The following is a 13,809-nucleotide window of genomic DNA, read 5'->3' as shown; positions in this document are numbered from 1 at the left end:
AAGATATCACCACAATTTAAGAACATTTTCAATAGCTGTGAAGTTTTGCATTGTTATCACCCACATGCTATACGATAAGCAGTGCATCAAGGTTATTTGGGGCATAAATGAAATAACTTCTCTCATTTTCTATTTCTCCATTTTTGTAAATGGAACATATTCCTACTTTGTAGGTGTTTTACTCCTGTTAAAGACCTTGTGAAATGTCTTATAATTGTACTTAGCTTGAGTAACAATATAACAAAAAATAGCACAAAATATAACTCATGGTGGAGACAGTGAGATAGTCATGAAGTTGATGGACTCTGAAATAAAGCTGCCTTGACAGAAGTCATAGCCTTATCCTTTACTCATTGCATGAAATGGAGGGATTTACTTAACTCTTTGAAACTCAGTATTCCTAAATTTTAAATAAAAGAATACTTTTCTCATAGGGTCGTTTTAATTCTTTATGTAAATTCATGTCAATCTGTTAATACAGCAGTGTCTGGTTCCTAGTAACTGTTCAATGAGTATTAGTCATCATCATTATTTATTATTTTTTCTTAAGGTCACTACCATTTATTCATGACATAGCACATTGATAAGTGTAACAACTTAGATGTTACACAAACAGGGGCCTCGCTTCCATCAGATTAGGTGGGAAAGCAATTATATTTACTATATCTAAACAGCTAGCATATTTGCCTTGACATTTAGGTGCAGAGAGATTCCTTGGGCTTCTAGTTTTATAAAGAAGAAAGAATTAAAGTACAAGGGAAAAAACTGAAACACAGATGACTCTTTTATAGACAACCTACATGTACAAATATTTAACAGAATAATTTGACAAGAGCCTTCTTTTAGGCAGTTATGAAGAACAAAGGGGGAAAAGTTCCTTGTGAGCACATGTAGCATCGTCTTCTCCCTTTACCCAATTTTGTTTCAAAAAGACTTCTAGGGCTTCCCTGGTGGCGCAGTGGTTGAGAGTCTGCCTGCCGATGCAGGGGACGCGGGTTCGTGCCCCAGTCCGGGAGGATCCCACATGCCGCGGAGAGGCTGGGCCCGTGAGCCATGGCCGCTAAGCCTGCGCGTCTGGAGCCTGTGCTCCGCAGTGGGAGAGGCCACAGCAGTGAGACGCCCGCGTACCGCAAAAAAAAAAAAAAAAGATTTCTATTCCCAAGTGCACCTGTTGAAGAAATCATTCCTGAAGTGTGTGAGCACATGTGAAGAAAAAGAGCAAACAAAGAAAGGATGTCTCCACAGTGGCTGTATCAATTTACATTCCCACCAACAGTGCAAGAGGGTTCCCTTTTCTCCACACCCTCTCCAGCATTTATTGTTTGTAGATTTTTTGATGATGGCCATTCTGACCGGTGTGGAGGTTCCTTAAAAAATTAAAAATAGAACTACCATATGACCCAGCAATCCCACCACTGGGCATATACCCTGAGAAAACCATAATTCAAAAAGAGTTATGCACAGAATGTTCATTGCAGCACTATTTACAATAGCCAGGACATGGAAGCAACCTAAGTGTCCATCGACAGATGAATGGATAAAGAAGATGTGGCACATATATACAATGGAATATTACTCAGCCATAAAAAGGAACAAAACTGAGTTATTTGTAGTGAGGTGGATGGACCTAGAGACTGTCATACAGAGTGAAGTAAGTCGGAAAGAGAAAAACAAATACCGTATGCTAACACATATATATGGAATCTAAGGAAAAAAAAAAGGGACATGAAGAACCTAGGGGCAAGACGGGAATAAAGACACAGACCTACTAGAGAATGGACTTGAGGATAGGAGGAAGGGGAAGGGTAAGCAGTGACAAAGCGAGAGAGCGGCATGGACATATATACACTACCAAACGTAAAACAGATAGCTAGTGGGAAGCAGCCGCATAGCACAGGGAGATCAGCTCGGTGCTTTGTGACCACCTGGAGGGGTGGGATAGGGAGGGTGGGAGGGAGGGAGATGCAAGAGGGAAGAGATATGGGAACATATGTATATGTATAGCTGATTCACTTTGTTATAAAGCAGAAACTAACAAACTATTGTAAAGCAATTATACTCCAATAAAGATATTTTTAAAAAACACATGAAAAGATGCTCAACATCGCTAAAAAAAAAAAGAGGATGTCTTGTATTCTGGGGTGGGAATCATTCGTAACTCAGAGCATTCTTAACATGTATTTAATGGATAGAGCTCCTACAAGCAATACCATTTCTAAGTCATCTGCATGAAAAAGACTCATACGTGCTGGCAAGTGAATCTACATGTTACGCTCTCACAACCAAAACAAAAGAGGCAATAATTTAGCTTACCTGAAGTAAATGAGTATAATTACCTGTCATACCACATCTCAGAAGTTTGGTCTAAATATTACATCTGCAATAAATATTTTTTCCACCATTTATTTAAGTCAGGAAATCTGTTAGACATGCAATTTCTGAGCTTGCTGAACCAAAAAGTCTTGGGACAGGGCCTAGAAATCTGCATTTTAAAGTCTTGTAGGTGATTCTGATGCATGCTTAAGTCTGGGATCCACTCTTTTGAGTCAAGGGAGAAGATTGGTGTCCATAGGTCTCTTATTACTGTTCATTAGAAGAATTTGTACTGTCAAGGTTACATCAAAATCAGTGCATGACGTGTTGGGAAAAAAGTGATGAAATGGTGACTCTTTAAATTAACTTCCAAATATCCTATGAACTAGCTATGGTTAAGACTTTGGTTTAAACCATTTTTGACACTTCATTTTATTTTAATGCAATGGCCACTGTCTGATCATTTTCTCTGAGAGTAGATGCCTGGTAGATCACTTGAAGGACTTTATGCTATTAAAATGCGTTAAGTTACCCATATTTAAAAGGGTGAAATTTTCATTGATGTAATAACATCTGAACACATTTGGCTTTAAACAACAGGAGAAAAAGAATAGATTTATTCAAGGAAGTGCACCTCCACACAAGCAGATTTTATAGGTACACTGAGTTGATGGCAAATGAAAACTGCATGCATTTCCCACTGTGAGCTACTTGGACATCAGCTGATTTTTAAGTAATTGGACAACTATTTCATGAAAATGATATCAAAATTTCTGAAGAGGTCATAGATTTTTACTAGTAAATATACAGCATTTAGCGTAAATATTTTCCTTTCTAGCAATAAAGTTAGGATGCAGTTGAAAAATCTAACGCTTGATAATTTATTGTGGATTAATTTCAAGGGAAGGTAAAAGCTAATATACTTCTCTATCAGAAAAACAAAGCGTATCTGAGATCGGGCATAAGGAAATGAATTTCAAGGCCATACTTGAATTTCCATGGGAGCAGACTCTGATCTATTTCTTGAGAGTACTGATTTGAAATCAAATGACCTTTCTAAGCGTAAAACTGAAAAGAAATTTTTTTTAGAACTGTCGGCCATATCGTAATTCTGACTCTTTTTAAAAAAACTATTTATTGTTTATCAATAATGCTAAACCTCAGATCACTTTAATTAATATAGTTTATTAAACATTATTTTAGATTTTTATAGTAACTCAAAAGAAGTTAATAGTAGTAGGTTTCACTGTCATTATTAACTTTTCAAAAGGCAAGCAGCCAACAAACAAACACATTTCTGATTATCTGATCTGTTGACAACCTTAAAACTCTCTTGGAATCTATTAGAATATCCCCTGTGAGTTCCTGTAGTTATTGTTCATTGATTTGTTCTTAGATGATGAGTTGGGTTTTTCCCCCCCTCTCACTGCTATTAGAACAGTGTCTGGCACATAGTAGCTTTTTAATAAGTATGGTCTAAACGAATAAATGAATGGATGAATAAATAATCATGTCAGGCATGTTTTAGCATCACTACTAATTCTTATGTAACTTTGAGAGGTAGGTATGAAGAGATTTATCAGAACACTAGTGCATCAAAGACATTGTAACATCTGATCCCAAGTAAATTAGGTAACAAACTCCCTACATCTTCCTGCTCCGCATGTCAGACTGCCTCAAAATCTTGTTGGCATTCATATCTTCCGCACGTGTACTTAGTTAAATTGGGGCTTAGACTTCCAGTATTTTGGAGAGTGCATAAAGATGAACTTATCCATTCTTGACATTCATGTACTTTGCTTTATGAATATTAAGGTTCCCTTTTGATTTCGAAGGTGGTGGAAAGAGAGTGAGTGAGGAGACATCAAAGGCAGTACAGCATAATTTTTGGTTTTCTATTCATTCTTTTGCCTATTATTGATAGTTTATTTCTGGTTACCAATGTTAACATTTGGTTTTCTATTCATTCTTTTGCCTATTATTGATAGTTTATTTCTGGTTACCAATGTAAACGTTCCTGAAATACTAGCTTCTATTTCTTAGAGCAGTAGTCTTCAACTTGAGGAAGGAAAAGATGATACATGAAAGTAAAATTGTATGAAATTATTTATATATGCACATATATGAAGGAAAAGTCCAGAGCTTTTATCAGATTATCAATGGTGTCCATAACTGAAGGGAACGAAACAAAATAGGCTAAGAGCCATCCCCTGAAAGAGCGGTCTTTGCAAATACAAATTTTGTCTACAAGAGAAATCAAGTTATACCAGTGATAACATTGAAAAAGGAGGACATACAGGAATTTGAGGAAACTATATGAAAACCCACATGACCCAATTATCCTCAGTTATTTCAAAACTGTGTAACATAGTTCAAATTGAGCACTGCTCATATCCATTTAATGGACAGTTCCTGGATACTTTTTTTATAATTTGTAAGGCAATCCAGTTTCTATCAAGATTTTTCTTTTCCTCCCCAAAGTGTCGTCCCATGTCACATTTCTTTGCATGAATATGTCTTTGTCTTTAAAAAGTATTAGGCCGCTATTTAGAGCATGTATCTTAGAGGTCTGACCTATAGAAAACACAACAGGAGAATGTAGATTAGATTGTATATGTTTCTTTTAAACACTAAGTGAAGTCCTCAGTCCTCTCGGTAGACGTCTGGGGCCTGTGCCTTCATTAATCCACCACAGAACTTCTGACATTTTCCTCAGTTTCGTTCTTTTACAGTCCCTTTCCCTTTACTGTAACTAAGTTAAGGTAAAATGATACAAAGCAAGGACTCTTAAAGGATGTATTTATACAAAGTTTGAATTTTCCAGTTTCTCCTGTCTTATTTTCTTTTGCTTGTCTCTGCATATTTCATCTGTACTTTGTGCATCTCTGAAATGATCAATATTTTTGAAAAATTACTCCATCACTTGCTGTGCTTTGAAAACCTCATTAGTAAAGTCCACAGTTTTTAACACAATTTAGAAGTCTCAACTGCCTTTTTAGTCTTATCTCCTCTCCATCTTCCACTACACAACTTCACAGGAATATTTCCTGATGCCTCATTAATATCATAAACATTACTTCCTAGGCTGAAAATGCATCCTATTGTTTATTCTTCTTAAGCAAGATTTTTCCAGCTGGCTTCCATTTGCCACTAGTTGTATAGTTTTCTCTGAAGGAAATTCAAAAGATTTTATAATCAGCTATGTTTGGTAAATGCCCAAGACCATTTGGTTCTAGCCCTTTGGGGATTCATATGTATTTATAAATGCAAGGGGATCTTACAGTGAAACAAAACCAGTAGAAGGTAATGTTCTTTAATTTCGGTTAATACAGTGGTTCCCAATCTTATTGGGAAAAACATGCGCACACACACACCCAGACACACCACACACCATACCATATACCGACATGCTATACCCTAAAAGTGTTCCTCAGGCTGTCACTTTAAGACACGCTACCCTCTAGAATATAAGTCTTAAAGGCCCAGAGACCTCTTTAATCTCCTTTTGAAGGTGTTGTATCTACACAGCTTGGTGGTTAGAGCACTAATTCCATTTGCATCTCTGCCCTTCCAACAATACATCAGCTTCTCTCGGTACCAGATCTTACCCAATTTATGTCACTAACACAAAGCCTAATAAGACTAAAACCTCCTCATAGCTAGTGTCATTTTTACTTTCTTGAAAAAGACGTGCTCATCACCATGGCTTCCATGAACAAATAAAAACAAGCATACACATGTGCATACCACGCTTCCATCTAAATTCTTATTTACTAACTTGTAGGTTGAAAATAAAATGAAGAGAGAACATCAGTCAGTAACAACCCAAGATTTGTAAACAATCCTTTATACCATTGTTTTTTCTGTGGATCATCAATCCTAATATTTAGGTGAAGGGCCAGAATAAAGCATGTGGATTTGGAATCATACAAGAGGTCCAGTCAAAGCATATAGAGGCTGCAAACATGACTTCAAAAAAGATTTAGATTGTATGTGTTCCTGGAAGTTGATTCTGCTGTACTTAAAAAAAAATAATTATATTAGCCCACAAATTCATATGGGGAGGAATGAAGTACAAGCCCTTTCTTCACTCTTGACAAATACACTTGTAAATTATCAGAGGAAGAGTTATTCCAATACAGGGAAATAGACTGTCCTCTTTTATATTGACCCATTTAGGCATTGTTTATAGTGTTTTGCTCCAAATCAAGGATCATAAATATATAACAATAACAGCAATAAAAACAACAAAGACAATACTAATAAAATATTTTGCTTTTGAAACTATGAAACTAGTTAAAATATATACTACTAATAATTACAATTATTTATTGAGCACTTGATATTGAGCTAGATATTTCTAAAATGTGAGAGTTTAAACTAACAGCAGTTAAGACCCAAGGTCACAAAACTAGTAAATGGCAGAGCTGTGACTCAGACTTAAATTGTGCTAGTTTCAAACCTTCAAACCTTCAAAAATTCTGAGTTTTTTTAAACTTTTTTGCCTTTTTCTTTTAGCTTTTCCCCCTGTCAAAATTGCACTCTAAAAGTTATACTTCTATTAATGATTCTCTCGAAATGCTTTTTTACATGTGAATTCTTCAAATATTGTTTTATACATTCCACTAATCTGCCTTCCCCTTACTTCACCTAAAGTAAAATGAAAATCATATTTTAGGCATTTTGTTGAGGCCATCAATTTCATCTGTTCTAAAATCAATCCTGTCTCTCTCTTGTGTATGCAGATAGATTCTGAAAGATGCCCTCCGGCAGGAAAGTTAAAATTAAGTCTCCTATATTTATTGTTTCATGAGTGTTATAAAATGCCATAATTTCATTTCATTGTTTCACATTTATTAGAAAAAGACCAACAGAAACTAAAAATATATATAAATATGGTAGCAAACTCGTTTATTGCTGCTATTTATCAAGGGATAATTCTACTTTTCTTATTATGTGGAACGCTTTTGAATAGTGTTATTGATCACAGGAGTTTGTTTTTTTTTTTTTCTTTTGAAAAGTGCTCACTCTTGATCAGAATCTTATTCTCATTACTATTTTTCTAAAAAGTGTGTCACACAGGCAATGGCATTTCAAAGTCTGCTCCTTGGGAAGCATTGTGAAATCCTAGAAAGTACAGGGACTGGGGCACCTCCAAGAATAGACTTTGAAGCCCATCTTTCGTACTTTTCATGGCCTTAGTTAAGACCCTTACTCTTTTATCAGCCTCAGCCCCCATATCTGTAAAATGTCATTGCAACACCAAACTCCCAGAACGGTGATGTTGATTGCATGTTAGATGTCTGTATGTATTATTTCATTCATGGAAGCATGCAGCCTCCCCAGTCACCTCTCTCCACCTCCACTGCCAGCACCTTAGGCCAGGCTACCATTATCTTTTGCAATTACAACCTTCTAGATGCTGTTCCTGTTTAATTGCAGGTGCACGCGTCTGCATGTGTGTATATGGATTTTATTCAAACATAATACTCTTTTTGTCCAATTTCATTCTTGCACTCGTATTACATTTGCTTATTACTCTTATTATACTCAGCCACAGATGTCTTCAATTTTTCAAATAAACCAAGGTTTTTCTCCCTTCAGGGTCTTTGCACAAGCTTATTCTGTTGGCTAGAAGGCTCTTGTTTCCACTTCTTGTATGACTACCCTTTCTCATTTTTGTTCAGTTTCAGCCTAAATGATATCCCTTTAAAAAGTAACTTTCTTTACAACACTACGTAAAGTAGATCTCCGCTTTTTCTTTGTTCTCTTCTGTCTATACTGTGTAGTTTTCTTCAACTCAGTTTTCAAAATTTATATTATTGACTCATTCTATGTTTTTTTATTATCCATCTTCCTCATTCAGTTCCATTGGAGAGAACACTTTTTTTGTTCTTTTCACATTGTCTCCCCAGGTCATATTACAATACTTAGCATCTTGTAGATACACAATAAATACTGTTCAATAAATAAATGATTTTTCATTTGTGCACTCTGTGTCTGTGAATAAAACAAGTGTTTCCATGGTAATATCTGAGAAACTAATTATTGAAATATTTGTAACTGCTAAGTCAGAATCATTCTAAAATTTTGTGGATATCCATTACTACATGACAAGCATTGGCTAGATATGTATCTATAAGTATGGGCTATTATCTTTTTTGACCTGTGATATTCCCAGGATAAGCAAACTTCATATTGCTGCAGTATTGGTCAGAGATAGAAGGGATTAAAAGAGATAAACCAAGGTATGTTTTTAACCCAGACGTAATTAACTTGATGCTAAATAGAACATCTCGACTTCTACAGATGGTGATGAAGCTCAAATTATACTCCACTAGATTTATTTATAGTAACAGGGGAAGCTCCTTCCTGAAGGAAAAATAGCTGAAGAGGTCGGTTGCTAACTAATTCTCAAACAATAAATATTCTCTGAGACTAAACAAGAGGCCTTGAGTCACCCCTGGAAACACAGTATTTTCAGTTCAGTCCCTGTGTCAGTGAACCATCTGGAGCACATTACCCTAATTCTGTATGTATGGTAAGCAAGAGGTAAGCACCTGAAATCTTAGAAAGACCCTACTGAGGAGACAAGATATAGAACAGAGTTATGGAAGGCCCTCTGTCCAACACTGATCTCTGATGTTCTCTATTTCTCTTTCATGTTTGGTTTTGAGTATGGTGTTATCATAGTGAAGGAAGATACTGGTTTCTCCTGAAGGAGCTGTTACCTGGTCCTCCACCCATCCCACCAGAGTACCATTCTCTTCAGACAGAACCTGGTTTATCCCCAGCTGACTTCTTTTCAGCACTTGATAGATGTTTCCTATCTCTTGTGGAATGCGTCCTATACTAAGCGGTCTTTTCATTAAGATAGTTCCATTTCCTCTCATCTCTTCAACCTCCTTTCTGCCCAGAGGATTTGAGGTATTTTCTTGCAATTCTACCACATCTAATTTTCTCAAGTGCCTACCAGAGGGAAAACTCTATGAGGGAAAAAGACTGATGTTTGTCTGCCACTAAATTCCCAGTACCAGCCAAGTCTTGGCATACAGTTTGTGTTCGACAAATATCTACTGTCTGATCAAAACCTATCATCCTATTAGACACATGAACTTTCAGATAGCTTGCCTTCTAATTTTGAAATCCTCAACCCATACGCTCATTTCTGCTTTGGCCATTAAAGAGGAGCAAGTGGAGAGAATCTTTTTATTCATCCTGTTAAACTGAGGGCCAAGTAATTTGTAGATGACTCTATCGTGGCATTATTGAATTGGAGACTAAAGGTATACGTCACCTTATAACTTTTAACTTAAGATAAATTACCTGTAACTATTGGGGGAAAATTGTTTTAAATAAGAGTAACTAGCCATCAGAAAATACCACATCAACATCTAATTTTGAAGTGGAGGGATTATTTAAAAGGATTCTAATCAAAAGGGATTCCCGTTGAGTTTTTATAATATTGACTGTGAACTCTCTTTGTCATGGGTGGTTGTTACTCTCTTAAGGGAACCAATTCAAGAAAATGTCATCTTTTACTTCAGAATTGTGGGAAGGTGGGAGGAAGAGACAGGACTTCCAGTTCTACTTTCAGAGTAAACCTATGCCAATTTAACACAGATGTACCATGAACTAGAGATCTATCTTAGAGGAAGGTGGCCTCCCTTCTTTCTTTTTCTTTTCTTTCTTTTTTTTTTGGACTCTTTGTTTAAATGAGTCCAGCGGAAAAGAGTCAAGTGCAGTAGAATTCCCTGCGTTCATGTTGATACTGGTTTTCATTTTGTGAGATGTTTTAAAGAACTCTTTACAAAGCCTCACTCAATCCAGAAGATTTTTTACGGATTGAGTTTTTTTAACGGCTTGTGCTTGATTATTGCTAATGATTTTCAGCTGCATCATCTCCCAGGAAGCTGACCCCCTCGAGTTTAGCCTTAAATCCATATCTTCCAGGCAAACTAGACATTACAAAGCCACCTGCACTCCTTTCTCTGAGGCTGTTATAAAGCAGACATTAATTGTTGAAAAATATTGAGATGACTATGAATTTAGTGCTAATTCAGTCTTTGACATTTGTTTTGCATGAATGTGATAATGAATATTCTAATTTCAAAGTGAGTCAGCCATTTGTATGGTATTATGAGACATGATTGAAAGTGTATCTATGTTGAACTTATATAAGTGAATGCTATTTAGTGTGGATAACAAAAATGAATTTGGGAAAATGTTAAATATAAAAATGAGATACTTGAGCTATTAAAAGTGACTTAGGAATGATATAATGAATCAAACATGAGTTCTGACTAGCACAAAGGATTCAAGGAATTCAGGAGCTATTTGAACAACTGTGTGTGTATCAACCAGTCAGCCATATGTCCAAAAATTACGCTGAACACACAAAGATCTGATTATCTTCATGTAAATATGAACTCTAATAAACATGCCTAAATAGATTCATTTGAGGATAAGATAGTGCAGTGGACACACACAACATAAACATTTTTTCACAGAATGAGTCATTCATGTTGATTTGCAAAAATCATAAAACAAAGAATCAACTTTTTTTTTTTATTTTGATCTTGCATAGGAAAGGGGATGAAACAATGCATTTTTTTCGGAGGATAAAAACTGTTGAGGAATCATTAAAACCTTGGAAACAGTCAAAATCCACAGGGTAAACCTCCAGATTCCAGGAGGTCCAAAGGCATGCATGTCAATATCACAAGTGAAGCCAATGTGTAATTTTTGAAATATCAATGCCATTGACTCTCTGAACTTGTGTGATGAGTTTTGCATGAACAGTGGAGTTTTACTTAAATTCTAAAGCATTTGACAGTTTCTCTATGATCAAAAATGTCTGGCTTATAACTCTGTGATTGGCTACATTACCCCAGCAACAGTCTGGCCCACACAACCATATCCTTGAAACTGACCTGCATATATTTTGATCAGACTCTCTCCACCAACTGCATTCACCAACTTAGCTAAATGATATTTGCTGCCAAGTATATATACACTCCATCCTCAAAGGATCACAAATAAAAACACTCAAAAGATAAGACCGATAGAGGGCAATTCGACATGATGAAATTAAGAAACATTGAAACTAATGTTAGAATATTATTTTTAAAAAGAGGTCACCTTTGGCATATGACTGCTGAAGGTGAATGTTTTGATTATAACGACATTTATGATGTCTAAGTGTTTAAAATTACTCAATTTTATTATTAGAATTTTAGCTTTTACTTTGTATGTGTGCACATGTATGTGTATCTTTTTTTTGTAGATGGCAACAATGCCAATCCTTCAGATACAGGAGAGTAGTCTAGGGGAAAATGCCCACTGTTTTATAGGAGAGTAGCAACTTGATCTTTTGTAAGAGTTAAATAAAAGTATAGAGCCACAGTTCTATTCCTTTCTTAGGTGGAAGAAATCTGACTCTTGTCAGGTAAACTGCTCGGCAAATAGTAAGTTGAATTCCTAACACCCACGTGAGGCACAAGAATAGTTGGATTAACAACTCCAGTGTCATGCTGTCAGCTGCTGTTTATTTAAATTAAAATGTCACCATCCAGAAATAAATTAGGAAGTTGAAAAACGATAAATTTCTTAAACATACAGTACTTTGGCACCTTGTTAAAATAAGTCTATTACATTTGTGTTTTTTAGAACTTTACATAGACTATTTCCATTTTGACATTCAGAGTATAGCAGGTTTTGTTTTCGTTCTTCTTTCTTAACTCTCTCCCTCCTTCCTCCCTCCCCCCTTCCTTCCTTCCTCTCTCCCCGTCTCTCTCTCTGTGTCTGCATTGTCCTATCTAAGCTACATAAGACAGTTTAAAAGAAAAAAGTTCCATCAATACACATCAATACACAATTATCAGATGCTTTACTTGCATGTCTAAAACATGTTGTTCACATTATGTCTATCTAAATGCAGCTACACCTTTACAGATTTAAAAATTCACTTCCTGCAGTTGGTCTTCCTAGGGTTCCAATGTTATGTGTTACTTCTACATTTGATGTGAAACAAACATGCCTTCCCATGGGCTTTTCCCTCACTTTCCATCATTTGAAGGTTAAAATTTTGGCCCCATCACTCTAAGACCTCCCCTGTGATCATCCACACCCCGAGATATTTTAAGAGAGTTTTTTGGCTCGGGGTTCATGGCACAGCAGGTCATTCCGCTTCAGGAGCCAATTTGGTCATAAGTAGGAAGAGAATGAACATCTCTGAAAGAAGAATACTCCCTCTCTGTTCCCGTTTGGATGTTTCTTGCCTATGACTTTGCAGACTGTGAATGATGCAAGTGCACACTATAATGCAGGTTAATCAAATATGAGACAGTTGTATACAAACATATTCAGCATTAACAACATGGAGATATTTACTTGGCCGGGTTTTCCATTTTCACATAAAAATGCCTCATATTCGGATGCGAATTCAGGGGCGTTGTCATTGACATCCAGCACTTTAATAGCAACAGGTACTCGGGATATCTGACTGTGGTTCCCTATGGGAAGGAAAAAATAACATCAGCATTGAGGATATTGCATTTTAATGTGCAATTCAACTTTCTTCTTGAAAGCTTGTGTGTCTGTTTCAACTTCCCTTAATTAGTGTGTTTTCAACATGGTGATTATGGAATCTGACCATTCAGCAAGGAAAAATAGCAAGTGCTTGGCTGCTTAAAAAAAAGTATAAATTATTATTCCAAACACCATTTGCTGGAGCTTAGCTTGATAAAGACCATCTCTGAATAAATGAAAAGAGGTTTCCTTGATGAAGAAAGCTTTATTTTATTGATAAAGCCCATTGTACAAAAGAAAAGAATGCTGTATTGCAACAAAGATTTATCTCTTTCTTTATCTTGGGTAGACAGCCCATTTCTGCACTGTTACTTGTTCGACTGACTATATATTAAAGATGAACATCAAAACCTGAAAAAAGGCTAGAACCAAATCAGTTGTTGAGAAGGCATCTTTAATACTGATAAAAGGGATAATCTTAAAGAAAGGGAATCATATCTTTTATGAATTTTATTTTTTATTCAAAATTGACCTTGGGATCTTTTTGGGTAAGATAAGCCCAAGTTATTTTAATATGTCATTTTCATAAAGATTTGCATCGTGTAAACAGATAATAATCTTTTAATCTTTCCAGGTCAATTCCAGTAGCACAGACCTTAATCCTTAAGCCTTAAGTCCTAAATTTAAAAAATTATACACACACACACACACGTGCACACACACGCATACACGCACAAATATGCTTGCACAGAAATCTGGCCCATTAATACATTGCTGACTTGGCCCACATGATGATTTTTCATTTCTAATAAATGCAGTACCGTTTGACTCTGACTGTACCATGCAATAATCTTTTGATCGCTTGTCAATTACACAGAATGCATTGAAAATGGCCAATTATTTATTTGTGTTTCTGTGGCACTGAATATTTATAAGCAAGCTAGGAGGGGAAAAATCTTTGGCTTT

The 13,809-nt window shown here is 36.0% G+C and overlaps 1 protein-coding gene across 2 annotated transcripts in view; it reads right to left on the bottom strand.

Moving 5' to 3' along the window:
• The window catches only part of CDH8 (cadherin 8), a 377,200-nt gene that overhangs the window by 59,176 nt on the left and 304,215 nt on the right, over window positions 1–13,809 (bottom strand). For both annotated transcript variants that reach the window (XM_004280902.3, XM_049703096.1), the window contains exon 10: window positions 12,706–12,827. In XM_004280902.3, coding sequence (XP_004280950.1) covers window positions 12,706–12,827 — 122 coding nt within the window. The remainder of the gene's footprint in view (window positions 1–12,705; window positions 12,828–13,809) is intronic.

Source organism: Orcinus orca, chromosome 20 (genome assembly GCF_937001465.1).
Source record: "Orcinus orca chromosome 20, mOrcOrc1.1, whole genome shotgun sequence".
In the NCBI taxonomy this organism is placed as follows: Eukaryota; Metazoa; Chordata; class Mammalia; order Artiodactyla; family Delphinidae; genus Orcinus; species Orcinus orca.
This window is presented reverse-complemented; position numbering and strand designations above follow the sequence as displayed.